The sequence below is a fragment of the Amphibalanus amphitrite genome, unplaced genomic scaffold (genome assembly GCF_019059575.1).
Source record: "Amphibalanus amphitrite isolate SeventyFive unplaced genomic scaffold, NRLGWU_Aamphi_draft 000887F_arrow, whole genome shotgun sequence".
Lineage (NCBI taxonomy): Eukaryota > Metazoa > Arthropoda > Thecostraca > Balanomorpha > Balanidae > Amphibalanus > Amphibalanus amphitrite.
In genome coordinates, this window is record NW_024882381.1 from 68,226 (window position 1) to 88,420 (window position 20,195).

A 20,195-nucleotide genomic window follows, 5' to 3' on the forward strand; every position below is an offset into this window, starting at 1 on the left:
TCTAGTTATAGGATCTCTCGGCTAGGTGATCCCGGCAGGTGGTTAAGGTCAGACCATATGCAGTCCACATTGAGGTGGTGAGCTGTCTCTGAACACGGACACATATTGTGACGTGCAATGTGCATTATAGAGACCGCGCTGTTTTCTGTTTCGTCAATTAAACCTTGTTGACTTCGGGGTGATGATAATAAATGTTTCCCTATTTGCACAGACTTTTTCCTTATTTGCCGTCTAAGTCCGAGTGTCCTGCCTTCGTCTTCCTCTGGTGGTATTCGCCCTCCGGCGGTATCGTTTCGCCCTCCGGCAGTGCTGGACACTGCTGCTCCCCGGCGCGGCGGTGCCGTCTCGCCCTCCCTCCGGCCATATCGGTCTCGCCCTCCGGCGTCGCTGGCGCTCCGCGGCGGCCAATTATCAGCGGGTCCATCAGGCTCTGTTTGGCCGGCCACTCGGTAACCGGATCACTGCACTATGGTTGGAAACGGCCTCACGGATGGCCGGGGGTCAACGCGAAAAAATGTTTTGCCCATAACTTGTTAATGCGTAGACCGACTGCGATGAAACTTTGCATAGGTATACCAGTGTCTTTCGTGCATCATACAGTAACTCAGAAATGACGAGGTCACGTCACGTCACGCGTGTGTGACGTCATCATTGCAAGTATGTCATAAGTCGCCTATGTCTTTCGTTATGTTATCGATATCGTGAGGCATTTTGAACATGTTTTGAATACTGCTATTACTGAATGGATATTGTTGTTATGCTTTAGGGCGAGAAATATCAACGTAGTGACGCACAGTGTCTTACTATTGGTCATAAAGGGTCACAAATTTGGAGAAAGAGTATTTATGATTTTTTTTTAGATTAGGCAAAAAAGTAAGAAATAAAATGACGATCAAATGACAAAACATGCGTCAGATTAACCCGGCAGTTGCTGGGGTATTTCCCCATCCGCCGTTTGCCGGGGGGGGGGGGGCGTTCAACGCCCCCAGCCGATAACTCGCGAACAAATAGGCGCAGCGAAACGCACGAGGCGCGGCAAACGAAAGAAGAACGCGACGAGACGATTCACATGAATACTTTAAAGCTGAATTTCGAGGTCACAGGTCGGGTCAAGGTCAGGTCAAACACTTGAAATCGGGCTTTCAGTAGCATGGACTTTAGAACCTCGCAATCGGTGCCTCGCGTTTCGCGTTTCGATTATATCGTCATCAGTTGGTCCTAAATAAATTCAGTCATCAGTTGGTCCTAAACAATCTGTCACAACTGTCACAACTGTCACAACCCTTCATATAAGTGCTAAAAGAGTGTCAGATCAATGTAGGGGTCAGTCAAGCATAGGCCACTGGCCAGGGTCAAAGTCAGGTCAATCAGGTAAGCACATAACCCCGAAAATTAAAACTGGTACCTATCCGCAGCCCATGCATGACACATGTTTTATGGGTACTTTTGGGCGTAGAACACGATGGTGACATTCATTTTATCATACGAGTACGTGGCTGGTTGAAAAAAGATCAATTTCAGAAATGCATGCGTCATGGTCGTGAAGTAGTCACGAGAAATTGCCAACATTCAGTTCAAGATTTTGGAAACTGTAGAACGATGATCAAAAACCATAGATAGCCATTTGATTTGCCATGGTATTGGCAGTGTAATGGAGTTTACAGCATGTCTGTATGTCTGTTCTGTCAGTGGATATCCATATCCATACTCCAGGATATCCATACACGTTTGCACGATATTCATACTCCAGGTGCAGGGGCGAGCAGTTACTTCTTACGAGGGGTGCGGAGTCGAAGTCAGAGTCGGAGTCGGAGTCGGAGTCGGAGTCAGAGTCGCCCAGAGTCGTGGCAACGAGCCAGGAGTCGGAGTCGGAGTCGGGGTCGGTCAGGAGCCCGCAGTGGAAGTCGGAGTCGGTCCGAATCGGAACAGCTCCATCGCGACTCCGAAACACTGGCAGGGGTCCGGAGTCGGAGACAGAGTCGGCCGGAGTCATGGCAACGAGTCAGGAGTCGGAGTCGTAGTCGGAGTCGGATTTGGCGCCACCACGACTCCGCAACCCTGCTTCTTACCATCATTTATAAGGATAAGCGATTGCAAGACTGACGAGCCGACCTGGTGCTAACGAAGCGACGGGTAGGTACGCCTCGGGAGATGACGCTTCACGGACGATTTTGCGCACAAGTGCGCAGTCTGCTTTTACGTTCCCCTTACGCAGAATTGAACAGCGATTTATTCTGCCAAAAAGCTCAATGGAGGTCGATGGAGAACTTTTTGTATGTCCAATGAAACATAAACGCAATTTTGCAAATATTGCTGTGGTGACACTGCAAACAGAATGCAATGCCGTTCCTGATTTTGAACACGCATGGGAAAAAGAGTCACTCCACTCGATAGCCAACATAACAAGGATTATTTTGATATATAATAATCCAGTTTTACAACGTCATGGAGGTACTCCACATGCTATCACCAGCGCGGTTGTTTAAACCTTTGACGGCGCACCAAAAAAGTCACTGTCAGAAACTCCCGATTCCACGTACAATAATGGAGACTAAATGCGCAACTAAATAATTTTTTCTGCCCAATTCAAAACATTTCATCAATTTGCAACAGAATGACACCCCAAATATACATATATTCCGAAATTGCCCACGGCCATCCGTGAGGCCGTTTCCAACCATAGTGCACTGGCGCGATCAAACGGATTTCGGCCGCGGCCGCCCATCTGCGAGCCGCTCTTCCTGCCTCTCCAGCTCGGCCCCCCCCCCCCCGGGCAGCCGAGGTCGTAAGAGGGGGTGGGGGGTGGGCGTCGACCAGGGGTGCTGACCTGGCAACAATGGATGGCAGCCACGCACGACTGCCAGTGCCGCCACCACTTGGTATCGATGACCATCAACATTCAGTGTTATATTTTATGCAGTTATATACAGCGGGTATAGTGCCCTGCGAAGTGTGCGCTCCTTTGAGCCCTCGCCGGCACAGCCCATTTTGCGTCCTTCGACGGCACAACCCTCTCGCGTTGGTACGACCCCCTCGCGTTTGGCCCCTGATCGAGCTAGTGCTTCGCGGAAAAACGAGCGTGTTGCCCGTTACGAGACGAAGCCGATAATATCCAATTTTGAGGCCCTAGGTCATCGGGTGACCTTCCAGATCAGGTCAATGACCCGAAAATCGGGAAAATCGGGACCTGTTAGAAAGTTGTAAAGCAGGGCCTATTTTAAGACAATTTGACTGGGGTGGCCAGGCAGTGGTGGCGCCCAGGGTTACTTTTAAAGGGGGGGAAGAGGGGAATTTCCCCCCTTCGAAAATTCCGCTCCCCCTTTCAAATCGTGTCTGAACGGCTAGGGAGGGAAGGGGGAATTTCCCCCTTTCAAATTTATTTTGGAGCCCATTTTCAATCAATTCGCTATTCAGATTCTATAGTCATCGTTAATCAGATTCTCGTCATCAATCAACGTTGCTGGCGTTAAGATAATTATTAATTTTCAATTTTCGGTTCCATCCAACCATTTTACGTTCAGTGCAGCAGGAACTCCAGATTTGACCCGATACCGATCGGATAGTCGGTGGGACCGTCTCTTGTCTTGTCTCTTCCGTCTTTTCGCAATCACTGACATATCGGTACAGGTGTCGGCGTAGAAACCGGCGGGGGACGGGATTACCTCTCCGAACCAAGGGTGGATACAGGGGGAGGGGGGCAATGGGCCATGGCCCCTCCTTTGACGCAAAAAGAAGGTGACCCCCTTTTGGACCCCCTTTTATATTCTGTGTTCTTTCTCAGAAACGACCCATTTATTCACGATTATTTTCACTTTTTCATCGACGCCAAGGCCAGACATCTAAAATTTTTGTCCCAATATGACAATGGCCGTGTTTAACCATCCTCCAAACCGGAATCATTGAAGGAAAAACAACGTTAGTTTTGTCCCATAGGCATCAAAGCTTTGAGTAATAAATGACTTTTCTCTTTATGCAGCATTCACGTTCATCTGCTTTGCATGCAGAGCAGGGCGCAAAAAAAATGTACCTCATCACAGCCGGCTTTCCCAATGGAACTTTCACTGCTCACTAATACCTACTAATAATAATAATTCAAGTTTTGTGCTTCATTAGTTTTTGTTCGGATATCACTGCCCACCTTGTAGTTGTAGAGGTTGCAGTTTTGTAGCGCCGTCGTTTCTCTACATACACGACCACACAAAGAACTTTGGAATTGCTTAACTGTAGCTTTTGTGAGCGTTAAAGAATTTCATGTTTTTTGCTCATTTTTGCTCGAACAGTTTGACATCAATTACTCCTGACCTAAGGTGACCTAAGACTTGAAATTTTGTGCGAAGGTTTCAAATTGATGCCCGGTAAGGTACTAAAAATTTGGCGGCGCTCCGCGCCGCCGTTTTTCGCTTTTCAAGAAAACCCACATGGGGGCCAAAATGACCTCCAATCAGGGCGCGGATTAACCTCTCTCTTTAGAAAGGCGTTACTTAATGTTTGGCCGGGGTATACCTACTAGTTATTGATACCACTGATAGGTTGATACTACTGATTGGCATTTGCAAGGGCGCAGTCAAGTTGGGACCTCCCCGCCCCTTACAGCCAAGGTAGGTGCGTATATTTTTTAGCAAAATTATTTTTTGGCAACCTTCCAAAATAAAGTGGCTGAAACCCGAGGAAAGAATAGGATTTGGGGGTAGGTAAGGTTCTGCGGGCTCCATCCTAACGAAAAACCTAATGGTATTGCCGCCCACCCCCCTTTCAGATGCCCCTGGATCCGCCTTTGCCCCGAACTTTATTCCCCCTCTCAACTTTTCCTGTAAAAGTAACCCTGGTGGCGCCCCTGTCTCTTGTGTGGGCGCCCCCCTCCCACCGAAATGCTGATGTGCGCAGCATTTCGATGGGGGGGGGGGCGACACAATCGAGTCTCAGAATCTTTTATTTGTGACGGTAGTACGTAAGGGCTAATGTTTCGGGAAAGTGTCTGGAGGCGTTTATTGGCATAGTTTTTTTCTAACATAGCCCTTTCGGGCGCTGCATGGAAAGAATTCAGCCAAAAGTCGGCTGTGCATGGTGCAACCCCCTTTCGTCAGAGAACTTTTACTGCTTATGCCGATGGCCCTAAAATCCCCCCCCCCGATCCGTCCATGATAAACAAAACACCTTCCCATCCCAAGGCAGCGGCGTCACTCGAGGTCACTTAACCGGTCGCCAGGATAGGGGAGGGGGGTCAAACGGACCCCTCTCGTTTTTTCGCGAATAACTCGCGTAAAAAGCGACCGATCGCGACGAAACTTTTGGTACCCTCACGATAATCAATTTTACACCTACCCTGAAAATTTTATGACCCTGACCCTAATGACCTTTGACCAGTGACCTACTTTTCAAGACCATGTTTGGTCGGAATCGCGATTCGGCGTGTCGGAGCTCGCATTAGGCGCGCGTTTGCAGTCTTTTCGTGGTTTCAAGCGTTCAAGCATGTGATATGATGTTGCTCCCATGCCAGCATTAGGGTGGGTGTCAAGGTCACTGGAAGGTCAGGTCAGGTCATTGATCTTTGATGTCCTCAGTTCACTTTTTGGAGTTTTACTTGTTTCTAGGCTAGTTTTTGGAGCTGAATTCGAATTTAGCAATCATTTGAACATTAACGATGTAGTTTTGGTGCCTTCACTACATGTTACGAAGCTGTCAGAGGCGGTTGCCACTTACTACGAATACCCGGCAAAACCCTTACCGGTTGACCTGACCTGACCTGACCCGACTTGGCCTAAATGCATGAAGAATCATCTATGATCATAACTAACATGATATTCGTCATCAGCACCCCGAAAAACCCCATAGGAGCCACCCTTTACGACGTTCTAACAGGTCCCGATTTTCTCGACTTTTGGGTCATTGATCTGACCTGGAAGGTCAACCGATGACCTAGGACCTTAAAATTGGATATCATCGGCTTTCTCTCGTCACGGGCAACACGCTCGTTTTTTCCGCGAAGCTCTAGCTCAATCAGGGGCAAAACGGCAAGGTGGGGGGTCTAACGCCCCCCCCCCCTTCCCCTATACGTCCGCGGCTGGAAAAACACCAATACGGGCGAGGATTAAACCGCCGCCCGCCAGATTTTTCTCTTGGAAATACCCTCGTCAGAAGCAATGCGTGCACGTGCGTTTGAAAATCCGCTGTTGATCACGCGGCCAGTCTCAAAGCCACATCACAATTCAATTTTGCGGCCAATATCTCGCCACGCCACTGCCTCGAGACGCTCTCCAGATTTTGAAGAGCTTATGGCTCTGTAATGCCAAGAAAGATGCATTGGTGACCACTGACCAGTGTTGTAATTTGTATATTGCTATTTGTCATCGATGCGCCATTGATACCTCAACCGAGATATCTTCTCAGTTGTGGTAAGGCGCCTGAATACTAGGACAATCCAGTAGCGGTATGGCGTCCCTGAGGGGCGCCCCAGTAGTGACAGGGCGCTCCAGTCTCGGTAGGGCGCCCCAGGCGTGACGGGGCACCCCTCAGTAGTGTAATGAAGCCCCAGTAGCGGCATTGAGCCCAAACAGCGGTGGGCGATCCACTGGTTGTAAGGCGTCTCAGTTGTGGCATAGCGCCCCAGTAGTGGCAGTAAGGGCGAGTTAGTTACTTGACTTATTGCTAGAGTAAATGCGCCCCAGTAGTGGTACGGCACCTCAGTTGTGGTAAGGTGCACCCGTTGTGATAGGGCGCCCCAGCTGTGTCAGGGCGCCCAGTGATGGTAGGGCGCCCCGGTTGTAGCAGGGCGCCGGAGTAGTGGTAGGGCGCCCAAGTAGTGGTGGGCGCCCCAGTGGTGGTAGGGCGCCTCGTGGCGGTAGGGTGCACCAGAAACTTAGGGCGCCCCAGCACCAGCGGAACGTCACAGTAGTGTTACGACGCCGCAGTAGTGGTACGGCGTCCCATTTCTGATAGGGCGCCCAAAGGTGGTTGGCGCCCCAATCGTGTCTGGGCGCCCCAATGTTGATAGGACACTTCAGTCGTGGTAGGCGCCCAAGTGCTGGTAGGGCGCCCCATTGCCGGTAGTGTGTCCCAATCGAAGTAGGGCGCCACAGTTGCACTTGCGGCAGGGCACCCCCAGTAGTGAGAGGGCACCCCCATTGGTGGTGGTGGCGCCTCAGTGAGCCCTTTTCCCCCTGTCAAGCTGAGTTGCGCCCCAAGAATGTGTCGCATCCGTGATTGTCGGCAGCCAATATATGTGGGCGGACTTTTGGGCTGTTTTTCACTGGGGTGGCAAAGTAAGACGACTGGGGTGGAAAACCGCACCACTGGGGTGGGTTTTGCCACCCCAGTTAACATGTTAAAATAGGCCCTGTCGTAAAGTGTGGCTGCTGTGGGGGTTTCCAGGGTGCTGATCACGAATATCGTGTTAGTTTTGATCAGAGATGATGTCTTTAAGCATTTAGACCAGGTCGGGTCAGGTCAGGTCAGGTCAACCGGTAGGGGTCGTGACGGGTATTTGTAATACGTGTCAACCGCCTCTGACAGCTTCTTAACATGTTACGAAGGCACCATAACTACTTCGTAAATGTTCAAATGGTTGCTAAATTCGAAATCAGCTCCAAAAACTAGCCTATAAACATGTAAAACTCGAAAAAGTGAACCGAGGTCACCGAAGGTCAATGACCTGACCTGACCTTCAGATGTCCTTGACATCCACCCTAATGAATGGGAGCAACATCAAATCACATGTTTGAACGTTTGAAACCACGAAAAGCTTGCAAACGCGCGGCTAATGCGGCGACATACGCCGAATCGCGATTCCGGCCAAACGTGGTCTCGGAAAGTAGGTCACAGGTCAAAGGTCATTTGGGTCAGGGTCATGAAATTTTCAGGGTAGGTGTAAAATGATTAACGTGAGGGTACTGAAAGTTTCGTCGCGATCGGCCGCTTTTTACGCGAGTTATTCGCGAAAACCTTAGGGGATGCATCAACCCCGACCCCCCCCCCCCCCCCCTGTGCCGGCGAGGGTTGAAATACACCATGTTGGGTCTTGCAGATACAAAATGATAACTGCCAATTCATCGGCTCATGTTTAATGCTCAACTTTTTCTCTTTTTTATTTGCGCACATTTACTTTGGCATATAGCCCCCACCTCTATTGCTATGTCTTCGTCCGGCTGGGGCAATATCACGACGCTGTTGATAAAAAAGGCACAAAAAAGGAGGTATGATGTAGGCATTTCTCGTCACGTCCTTAGTTTTTTTTTTTTCACCGAGGAGCGCGACCATTAGTGTTTCCTGGGAGGTCAGAGGCCGGCGGTCATTGTCGCTAACAGGGCCGCGCGCGTCTGGTGAGGCAATCCTTCCTGTCTGCCCACCGTCGTCGCGTTCTCTCCGGGGAGAAGGAAAAAACGACAAACAAGAAAAATAGTAAGGAAATAAGCAAACAAAGAGTATCCAGCATCTTCCCTGGTAACTCATCAAGCGTTATTGACGCCTATCGGCGGACGAGAGGCTCCCATCGCCGGTCGACCCACTTCTATACGCTGACCCACCTTGTGACCAGGTGAAGAACTTGGTGGTGTGTGTGCGGAAGCTCCAGACGACCACGGCGATGGCGCAGGCCAGGCTGCAGAAGATGAGTGACAGCGCCACCACGTGCAGCCGCAGAAAGTTGCCGTCGTCGAGGCCGTACACGGGCAGGTCATAGCCGGACCGGAGCGCCGCCATCGGCCGGGACGAGACGTTCAGCTCAGCTGGAGATGTGGCCGATTCACTCATCATTGACCCCGCTGATTGACACCCTCTCTGCAGCCGTCACAGCTGATAGGTCACCCGATTATCACCAGTCACTCGTCACCGCCCACTCGTCACCGGTCACCGGTCATCGTCACCACACCGAGCATCCAGCACGAGCCTTCACCAGCCCCGAGTCACCAGTTCGATGGCCGTCACCCTTCCAGTCCCACAAAGACTGCAGTGCAGTCTCTCTGACGGCAGTTTCACAGCGTCATCGACAACCTCTGAAACAAAACAGAGAACAATATTGATACAGGTCCAGCCACCGTTTTTAACAAGTACATAAAGCTGCACTAGCCGCGTTTACATAGGGCTAGTTGCCAGATAGTGGAATTTCCACTAACAGAGGGTTCACAAGAAATACGCCATGGCCAATATCCTGGACGCAATTCGGTGTGCAGACGAAAATATGCATGTGAGTGCTAGAAATTCGTAAATTACATTATTTCATTGACTTTTTTTGTTAAAAACACGTGATTACAAGCTCAGCAAATCTATTCATGGTGGCTTACGTGGCAAATTGGCTTTCCTTTGTGGGATAATGCCATTTTCATTAGCTCTACTTTGATTAGCGTATGACAGGTGTTCGTGTAAAATAAGCAATTTTACCTATTTCCTTCATCAGTTTGGTAGCTGAAACAGCTACCAATTTACTTCCACTATGACAGTTTCCAGTAACATATGCTACTGATTGGCTAATATTAGCCAATCAGATCTCTGGAGTTCCCCGCAGTGCGTTACAACTATGACGCGGCAAAGACATATTTGGACATATCATTTCTATGTTGATATGCCCTTGGATATGCCTATCTACACTGCATTGGCCTTGCGTGGATGTCATCAAGTGAAATATTTTGGCCTAAGGTCAGTGAGACGCTAGTCGCTACTCTTCTATACGCTATGCCCTTTTTCAATATGAATACGGTGTCGTGTTCTGACTGCAAGCACCTGGTAAGTTTGTGCAGGTCTCACGTAAATAGGGTGTGGGGCGAGAGCTAGAGCACTTCATGGGCCGGATAAATCCGTTATCCACGGATAAATCCGCGGACCGGATAGGATTGGATTCTAAATTTGTTAAAAAAGAACGGATATGGGCGGGCCGGATTTGGGAATTGAAGGTTGAACCCGGATCAAAACGGATCAAAATTTTAACATTCAACATTGAAGTTAAAAATTGATACCTAGTTTACCAATGTGGTGATTTTCATGTGGTTTTAGGTTTATAAGCATGGTTTTTGGAACCATGATGGTCTGTGAGATGTATGGCTGTCTGGTCCCTTAGATTGAATTTGTTAGTCCAGTTTTGGGTGAAACCAGTTATTGGTGAAACGGATTATTACGGATATTTTTTGGAAGTTTGGCTGCAATACGGGCCATGGGTGGGCCGGATTCTGATATTCAAAGAAAGGCGGATAATGGGCGGATCTGGATATGACTTGCCGGATATGGGCCGGGCCGGATCCTAAAAAGCCTATCCGTGAAGTGCTCTAGGCCGAGAGCGCTCTATTGCTTTTCGATCCAGCAGGCAAGGATTTTGTTTTTTTTTTTTGTAAGGGAGTATAAGTTGGAGTCACAAATTTATTTAAGAGTTAGTACAGTTGTTTTGGTTTAAAAGTTGGTGCATTTGCCTTGTCAAGGGTATGGAACCTCAATATATTGCTAAGTCATATTTCCAGGATGTTGATAGGTATGTTTGGAAAAAGATGTTTTGATAATGTCGAGAAATGTAGCAAGGACATTCCTATCTTCCAATCAGTTGCTCGCTACAGTTTCATGATTTTAAGGTGTGCATGAAATAATGAGAAAAGGTAAAAACAAAAATATGAACAAAAATTTTGTTAATTCATGATGCATGATAGAAAAAGTAATTTTCTTTCGTTGATTAAAGCAAGGCTTGCGACTGAACCATAATGTGCATTGACTGCTGCGCAGTGTCTCAAAATTTGTAGATGTGGGTGGGAAACGACATAGAAATGCAAAAAGCATTTTCCACTCTCACCTCCAGTTTTCAAGCTCAATTTTCCACTCCCAATTCCACCGAGAAGGAGCAATTGTAGATAGATTAATGTTTTTGATCATTTTCCCACTATTCTTGGAGCTTACCTGACCAACAATTTTTCACTCTCATCCTTTTTTTTTGGTCAGCAAGTTTCTTCTCTGACACCCAAAATATGATTTTGGTACACTGCAGTGCTCCGAGTACCTACAAAACCAACAGCATGATGAATGGCTGAATTCTGCCCGAGTGGCTGCATTACCTAGTTGTTGTTTTTTTCAATTCACCACACTCCTCTGTATTATGCAGGCATGGGAGTTATTTCAGAATTAAAATTAATATTAAATATATCTTGTTTATGAGACTCCTCACGGGCCAGACTGGAAAACATCCATACACTACGCCGGACGCCCGTGAGACCATTTTGCGCCGAAATTTCTGAGTGATTTGCGCCAAAAATTAGGTGCCTATTTGTGCGAAAATCAAGCCCTTTTCACATAAAGCACATGTGCTCATATACTGATCAAGGCTATATCAACCAGGCAGAGTGTTTCGGGGCTTTGTACGCTATCCCATGTTTGAGCGTCCGAATTAGTTTTTATTTCCACGTAAACCCAATACTTCGACGGGAGCCAGCGAGGGCCCGGCAGCGGAGCAGCACGTGCTCCGGCACATCAGCCTCTTCTCGGCTCACGGTGCAGAGCGCCGCTGGGCACCGCTTGTCTGGGCACTGCTGGCACGCGGCGGAGTGGAGACAGCCGATTCGGTGCCGTATTGGAGCGAGCGGCCCCGGTGGCCCGCCCTCATCTGGTGCACCGAAATGGCATCCTCTCGGTCCTCTCCGGGGAGAGGGGAGCGGCGGCGTGCTCCCGAGGAGTGGCTTGAATAGTGATTCTGAGCAGTTGTCGCGCCACTGATGCGAGGCCGGACAATGAACCGCCCTGGTCAGCGATCGGGCGTTTGAGGGCAGGGCGGCCGCCAGTTTTGCCAGATCGTCCACGCTCTCATTCCCCTCGATACTGCAGTGGGCAGGAACCCACTGCTATTGCTTAACGACGCTTGGCGACGTTCAACAAGGTTTTCCATGCCTATCTCTACGCCGAAGGTTGAGGCCTCACCTGGGCGGCCGTTCCTCCGCTGAGTAGACTCAGGGCGGCTCGCCAGTTCGAGCACGCGACGACCGGGGCGGGGACGTGTCGTCCCGAAACCTCTCCAGAGCCGCCCGCGGGGTGAATCTGCTGCTAGATTGACCAGCGTACCGCATAAATTCGGTGACTGTCTTTCGCCAAAAAATTATGCGACCGCCCTGCACCGAAAAATTCGTCCGCCGCCATGCGCTGAATTCGGCGCATGCGAAGTTACGCCAGACGTGCGCTTAAATTTTCGGCGCAATCCCGCCACTACGCCGGACATATTCGGCATAATGTGTATTTTTTCCAGTCTGGCTCACGGGTATGGATATGGCTGCTGGCAGGCTGTACCCGGCCTTTGTCAGTAAGGGATTGGCTATGCATGGTTTTGTGCGTACATATGATTTCAGACCAAATTCTGCCCTAGCCCAGTATGCGCGCTTAGAATGTGGAGGGCATGCCAACATGTTCCACTCAGCGGGGACTATGTCCTTGTGAACCCTTCCATTCAGAAGATTCAGAGCAAATTGATAACATAAATCCTTGGCTGGAGTGGTTGCTGGGGTGCTAAGACTTAAAATATGCGCTAATGTCAGGTGTCAGCCAGTAGCGGCGGAAGACCTTCAATTAGGGGGGGGGGGGGCACTGCCGACTTTTGGTCCCAGTCCCATTCTTTCCATGCAACGCCCATAGGGCTAATGTTAAAATGCCAAAGCCAAAGGGGGGCACGGCACGGTGCCCCGGTGCCCTCCTCGTTCCGCCGCCCATGGTGTCAGCTCAAGCTACAGAGCTGCCATTCCAGCTGTTCTAAACCCCATAATAAAAGTGGTATTTCTCCTGACATCTGAATCCTATCCAGTGACAGCTGATCCTCGCCATCTGATCCTCCCCAAAGACAGCTGACACTCCCTGGTGGGGGATGACCTTGCCCGGTGGCTGGTGGCAGCGAACCCTTCCCAGTGATAGCTGACCTTCCCCGGTGGGAAGTCACAGCTAACCCCTCCGACGGATCACCCTCCCGGTTCTGAGCCCCGGCGTCACTGCCTCCCATTGACAGACTTTTCTGGCGGCAGCAGAAAAGTACTCCAGCCCAGCAGACACCAGCCGAGCCGCACCCAGTGACGGCCGACGCCGAGCGGCCGGTCGGCGCTCCAGACGGGCCGCGCCGCCGGCCAGCCCACCGCCAGGCACTGCACCAGTAGCGGCCGCGCCTGCCCGGCCAGTACCCGGGCCGCGCACACTGCGGCTGACGTGCAGCCCGCCGCCGCCGCAGTCGCTGACCCACGGACGGATACACGGCCACCTACGTCCGGCTGGCCGACCAGACCACCCTGACCAGGTCTATCCGCCGACCGGAGCTGGTGCTGCTCCTCAAACACCTGCGGCCCAACACGGCATACTCAGTCCCGATGAGCGCCTGTAACCGAGCCGGCCAGGGTCCTGCCAGCTCGGTGCATGGAGCTGCTTCGGGGCATGCTGCAGCAGCAATTGGAGCTGGCTGGCTGCAGCGGCAGCGCGACGTGAGGAGCGGATGGCCGCGCTGATGGAGCGGGTGCTTCCCGGTCCGACGGCCGTGCAGGACGCCACGGCACCCGCCCAGGCAGCTGCGGGGCCCGATTCCGGCGCCCGGCCGCGTGCACGAATGCCCGCCGCCGGCACGCCCACGCCCCGGCTGGCGGCTACCGCTACCCTCAAGGAGTTTGAGGCCTGGAAAGAGAAGTTCTCCGGCTACTGCCTCCTCACCGGCGTCCACGATCTCACCGAGGCTGAGCAGCGGGCCGCCCTGCTCGCCGTTCTCGACGACGACTGGGCCCGCGTGGTTCGGTTCGGCCTGCCCATCCCGGCCGAGGCGTCCATGGCCGATGTGATCACCGCCATGCACGCCCACCTTCGGCGGCAGCGGAACGTGGTGATCGACCGCTGCGAATTTAACATGCGGATGCAGGAGCCAGGCGAGTCAGTGGACGATTTTATCTGCGCCCTGAAGGAGATAGCGTCCTGCTGTGATGTTTGCCCGAACTGCACCGATGATCGGTTCCGAGACCATCTGGTGGTGGGCACCAGTGATGACGAGGCCAGACGCCGCATGCTGGAGCTGCCCGATCTGACCTTCCAGATGGCCGCCGACCTGTGCCGGGCGTCTGAGAGCGCCCGTCTCAACAGCTCGGCGATCTGTGGCCCGGGCGAGCCGTCTCTGCGCCGTCTCTCCGAGTACCGGCGACAGCGCGGTCGGCCGAGCGGCGCGGACTCGCGCCCGGCCGACCAGACCCGGCGGTGTGACCGCTGCGGTGCCGCGCAGCACACGGACGGTCGTGCCTGCCCCGCCCTGGGTCGCACCTGCCACCGATGCCACGGACGGGACCACTTTTCCTCGGTCTGCCGGCGTGCCGCGGGCACTGATGAGCGGCACCGGCAGACGCCTAGTTCCGAGCGCAGCCACCAGGGCCAGGACTGGCGCCACCGTAGCGCGAGCAGCCGCCACCAGGGGAGGGGCCGGCGCCACCGTAGCGCAAGCAGCCGCCGCCGTGGCACTGCGGCTGCCGACGCGTCGCACCGGCAGGTTTCGGTGCTGGCAGCGAATACGACCACGAGAGACGCGGCGAACCGGCAGCAGTCAGCGCCGCCGGCGGCCCGGACGCCGGGCGCGCGCCTCAACAGTGTGACGGCCCACCGGTCGCCGCAGGTACGACTACAGCTGCACCTACCAAACGGAGTCAGGCGGACGACCGTATGGACGCCCGACACCGGCGCTGAGATATCAGCCCTCTCACTGCAACAAGCCGAGTCCATGGGAGTGAGCAGAGCGTACCTCACGCCCTCCACATCTGTGCTGTGGGCCGCAGACAGCCGCCGGCTGGACTATGTGGGCACGTGCGCCCTCACCCTGCAGCTCGGTGACGTCATACAGACCGTGCAGGTGTCCGTTCTGCGAGCACTGCACTCACCACTGCTGTCGTGGCAAGATTGTATCGGCCTGGGAATTCTGCCGGCGAGCTTCCCGCGGCAGATTTGTCAGCGCGGCTCGGCAGCCGAGACTGGGACGGACGGTGGGGCACCGGAGCCGCCGCCGCCCGGTGAGCCGCCCGAGGCCCCCGCCGCCGGCAGCCAGCCCTCACTACGGCGCTGCAGCGGCACGACGGCGGCACCTGAGGAGACCCGGGACCTAAGCCGCGTCTCTGCCGCCGACCGGCCGGCCGCCAGCTCGGCCGGCGCCGACCCGACCGGGCGGCCGCCGCCGCCCGGCCCTACGGGCGCGCCGCCGCCCGGCCACGCGCACGGCCCGGCCGCCGGTGGCACCCCCTCCGCACGGCAGCGGCGGGCAAACTTCGACGAACTGAAAGCCGAGTTCCCGAGGGTCTTCGATACGAAGTCGACCCTGCGGAAGATGACGGGGGAGCCGATGAAGATGGAGCTGACGGACGACGCCGTCCCTCACGCTGTGACCACCGCCCGGAATATCCCGTTCTGTTGGTGAGAGGACGTGCGACTGCAGCTCGACGAGCTGATGGAAAAGGACATCATCGAGCCGGTGGAGCACCCCACCGACTGGTGTCATCCGATTGTTCCGGTGGCCAAACGGTCGTCAGACGGCACAGTGTCCGGCTGCCGGCTGACCGTGGACTTCACTAAGCTAAACCGGTTCGTGAAGCGACCGACGTACCCGGTCCGCTCGCCTCAAGACGCAGTCACCTCCGTCTCACCTGGCGCTGCGTACTTCACCAAGCTGGACAGCAAGGCGGGGTACCACCAGGTCCCGATCCGGCCCGAAGACAGAGACCTGACGTGTTTTATCACGCCGTGGGGCCGCTACCGGTACCTGAGGGCTCCAATGAGAATCGTCAGCTCTGGCGACGTGTACAACCAGCGGGGTGACGCCGCGCTCGGCGACATCCCGCGCACGTGTAAGGTCGTGGACGACGTCCTGGCCTATGATGCTGACTACGCCGCCCACCTGCAGCACGTGCGGCAGATCCTGAAGAGATGTGACCAGCACGGTATCACACTCAACCCGGACAAGTGTCAGTTCGCGGAAGATGAAGTGGAATTCTGCGGCTTCCGCATCAATTCAGCTGGCTATACCGCCGACGGCAAAAAAGTTTGTGCCATCCAGGCCTTCCCCAGGCCCGGCAACATCACCGACCTACGGTCGTTCCTCGGCCTGGTGACCCAGCTCGGCGCCTTCTCCCCAGAGGTCGCCGCCGCCGCCGAGCCGCTGAGACAGCTGCTGCGGCCGCGGAACGCGTGGCTGTGGACGCCAGCGCACGAGCAGGCGTTCAGCGCGGTGAAGATGGCACTCACGTCGCCTCCCGTGCTCGACTTCTTCGACCCTCGCCGCCGCACAGTCCTCGAGACTGACGCCGCTCGCTCCGGCGGCCTGGGCTACTGCCTGCTGCAGCAAGATGCCGCCGGCCGGTGGCGACTGATCCAGTGCGGCTCACGCTTCCTATCGGACGCCGAGTCGCGGTACGCCGTGATCGAGCTGGAGCTGCTGGCCCTGGCCTGGGCCTGCAAGAAATGCAGCATCTATCTCAGCGGGATGCAGCGGTTTGAAGTCCTGACCGATCACCGGCCTCTCATCCCCATCCTCAACAGTAAGAGCCTCGCGGAGATCGAAAATCCGCGGCTCCAGCGGCTACGTGAGCGGCTGGCGCCGTTCAACCTGCTTGCCACCTGGCGGCAAGGCAAGCTGCACGCCATCCCGGACGCGCTGTCGCGCGCGCCGGTGGATGACCCGGCGCCTGAGGACGAGGAAGCCGAGAGGGACGCCAGCCATCAACTCGCCAGCGTGCTCTCACGGCTGGCCACCGACGGGGCGGACGACGGTCCCAGCCCGTTCAAAGACGCGGCGCTCACAGAGGTGCGCGCCGCCGCCGCCGCCGATCCGGAGCTCATCGCACTCACCGATCTGATCCTGAACGGGTTTCCAGAGCACCGGTCACAGCTGGACCCGCGCCTCCGACCGTACTGGGGAGTTCGGGACCGGCTGGCCGTGGACGACGGCCTAGTGGTGTGCGGCCAGCGGCTCGTGATACCGCCCAGTCTGCGGCGCGCCACGCTCGAGCGCCTGCACGCCATTCACCAGGGCGTCGAGCGCACCAAACGCCGCGCGCGGCAGGTAGTCTACTGGCCGTTCCTGGACAGTGACATTGCGAACCATGTCGGTGCGTGCCCGGCCTGCCAGCGGTACCTGCCCAGTCAGCAGAAGGAGCCGCTGATGCCGGAAAAGACGCCGTCACGTGTGTTTGAGGCTGTCTCCGCCGACTGCTTCGCCTGGGCCGGCCGCACGTTCCTGGTGTACGCGGACCGGCTGTCCGGGTGGCCGTTTGTGTCGCACGTGGCCGGCGAGGCGACTGCCAGAGACCTGGTCTGCAGCCTGCGCCAGATGTTCGCGGCCACCGGCGTGCCCACCACCCTCCGGACAGACGGTGGACCCCAGTTCACCGCCCGGCTCACCCGAGAGTTTCTGCGCCGCTAGGGAGTGGAGCACCAGATCTCCACACCGCACTACCCGCAATCAAACGGACACGCTGAGGCGGCGGTCAAGGCCGCCAAACGGCTCATCCAGAAGGCGACCAGCAGCGGTGAGCTCGACACGGACGCCTACGCGCAGGGGCTGCTGGAACTGCGCAACACGCCGCGCGCCGACGGCCGCTCTCCGGCTCAGGTCCTGTTCGGCCACCCGCTGAGATCGGCAGTGCCGGCGCACCACCGGGCCTTCGCCGACTGCTGGCAGCGGGCGGCGGACGACTGTGACGCCAGAGCCGCGGCGCAGCAACAGAAAACAGCCGAGCGGTACGACGCGACAGCCCGACAGCACAGCGCGCTCACCATGGGTCAGCGCGTGCTCGTCCAAGACCCGCGGTCGGGGCTGTGGGACCGCGTCGGCGTCATCACGGCAGTCGGACAGCGGCGCGACTACCTGGTCCAACTGCCCAGTGGCCGAGTCTACTGGCGGAACCGGCGCTATCTGCGACCCCAGAGATCTCTCATCTCGGAGGGCGCCGCCACACTTGCACCCGGGCGCCGGCAGCAGCCCGCTCCGAGCTCGGCACCCGACGGCACGGAGGAGACCGCCGCCGCTGCGCCGGCGGGCGGACAGCCGGCACCACCGGTGCTGCGGAACAGCGCCGACGACCCCAGCTCAGTGCGCCGTGGGACGCGCCGCCGTCGCCGTCCGGCCCGACTGACCGTGCGCTGGGCGGACCAGACGTACGACTGAGTTCGTGCGTCCACACCGTGTGTGGTGTACATTTTTGTTTATGTGTTAGACGCAATGCGTATTTTGTACCGACGCATGCGTCTTGAGGGGGGGGTGTTGTGATGGGGCACGTTTTCCCTTCCCTTCATTTGGTATCACCCCCCGGTCATATGGAAGCACAGAAACAATAAACAGTTCCATGGTCGCCGCCATTGTGTTTCGAGGGTAAACGGCCGCTCCCGATAAATTGCCGCGAGAGTGCTAAACTAACCACCGGAATCGACCATAACAGGGACTAGAGGAACGACAGCTCTGCGCTGTAGCGTCTGGATACGTCCGTGGAGTGCTGGTGCACGCGGCCGCCACCTGGCTCCTGGTGACGCCACAATCCCACGTGGAACTTCTCCAGAGGGAGATGCAGGCGGTTACCCGTATATCACCGGCTGCCCCTTGTTTACCCCAGCCCACGCAGTGATGGCGGAGACCGGACTGATGCCGGTGCCCGCTGGCCGCCCGGCGAGACGTGCTGGTAGCGAAGCTCTTCGCCAAGGCGCACGCGCTCCCCGAGGGCAAGCCCTCAGGACTATCGCGGAAGATGGGCCGCCCAGCCGACTGAAGTCGGTGACGGGCTGGCGTGGGGTGGGGCACGAAACCTGGCGAGCGGCTGGGATCGCCCTGCTGCTCGACCCCCTGGTTGCATGCCAGCGCGCCGCCGTGGGAGGTGGCCGCCTTCCCAGACTTCACCTTCAGGCTGGACATCGGGACACTGCAGCGCGACGCCTCGGCTGATGAACTACACCTGGCGGGACAGCGACACTTGGCCACCCTCCCCAGTAAGCCATCAGGGTATGATCTGACGCATCGGCGGAAGCGGGAGTCCGCAGCGGAGAAGCCTTCGTGGAGTGTACACGGGTGTGGGAAATGAATGCTAAGTGTATCCAAATTGAAGGCACTGCTCTCGAATGATATAAATACTGAACAGCTTTGGATTGTTTGTATTCCAAATGTTTACTTTCAGGACGAGTACTCCTTATCATTCGGTCGTCAACTCCTCTCTCCGACGCCGGCTTAGCGCAGGCACGTATAACCTAAAATTTGGCCGGGGGGGGGGAGCGGAGGAATCCCGTAGAGAGAGCCTCCTACCTACAGAGGGCCCTCTACCCGAGGAGTCAGAGGTGGTCAGACACAGACACTAGCGGCTATTCACAGGAGGCCCCATGTAGTAAATTGAATGACCCTAGGTGGCAGGCGAGTCGGAGAGCCTTGATTGTCCTGACGTGATTTTTTGGGGATTCCCATGAATTTCGTTCGTCTCCGACGTGATTTTGGCCAACGTGGGCCTTCTGCCAGCATGGGCCCTGAAAACCCCTAGGGGGGAGGCGCACCCCGTCCGTCCCCCCTTGGGTACGTCCCCGGTCGGTCCAGCGGCTCCACACGCGCCTACCGACACACAAGAAACTCTTGCCATTATGTTTGCTTCTGACGCAATCATGACAGAATTACGCTCTATTGATATGCATGCTGCCATTGCTTTGGAGTCGGTCTTTTGAATTTCTGCGTTTTTTTTTCGGATCGGCTCCACTCTCCAGACAGCTGGCTCAGCCTGATCGACCAGAGCGATGCGACACCTATACCAACTTGATACCAGCCTACTTGGCGGGGTGGTGAATTCATGAAATGCGAATGCGAAACATGGCAATAGATGGCGGAACGAACAGCATGGGGAAGGCTGGAGTGGGACACGCATTGAGAAATGAAATCCGTCACTTCCCAGATTTCGAACGCATCCTTAGAGTGCATTACTTTTATGTGCTTGCGTTCGGTCTTGGGATTTCTCAGCAGATGTCGCCAACAGCAGAGAGATTGATCTAGAATGTCTCGTTATCGGAAAAGTATGGTAGCTATACGCCAAATGGTTTTTGCGTATAGTTACCATATTACTTCCGATATGACTGTTGACATTACTGCGGATATGACCGAGCAGTGCATTGGCAATATGCCAAGGGCAGTAACATGCCGTCAGTCACGTCAGTCATCGGCCTTGGCTATCTGTAAGAATCTTGGCAGGAATCTTGGCTTTTTCTTGGACCCATAGCGTCGGCCTTCG

At 55.2% G+C, this 20,195-nt stretch overlaps 1 protein-coding gene across 1 annotated transcript in view; it reads right to left on the minus strand.

The window, feature by feature from the left end:
* Positions 1–20,195, minus strand: part of LOC122367673 — a 103,245-nt gene that overhangs the window by 60,836 nt on the left and 22,214 nt on the right. The window contains exon 2 of the mRNA XM_043341004.1: positions 8,520–8,987. Within this exon, the coding sequence (XP_043196939.1) occupies positions 8,520–8,748 (229 nt within the window). The 5' untranslated portion in view covers positions 8,749–8,987. The remainder of the gene's footprint in view (positions 1–8,519; positions 8,988–20,195) is intronic.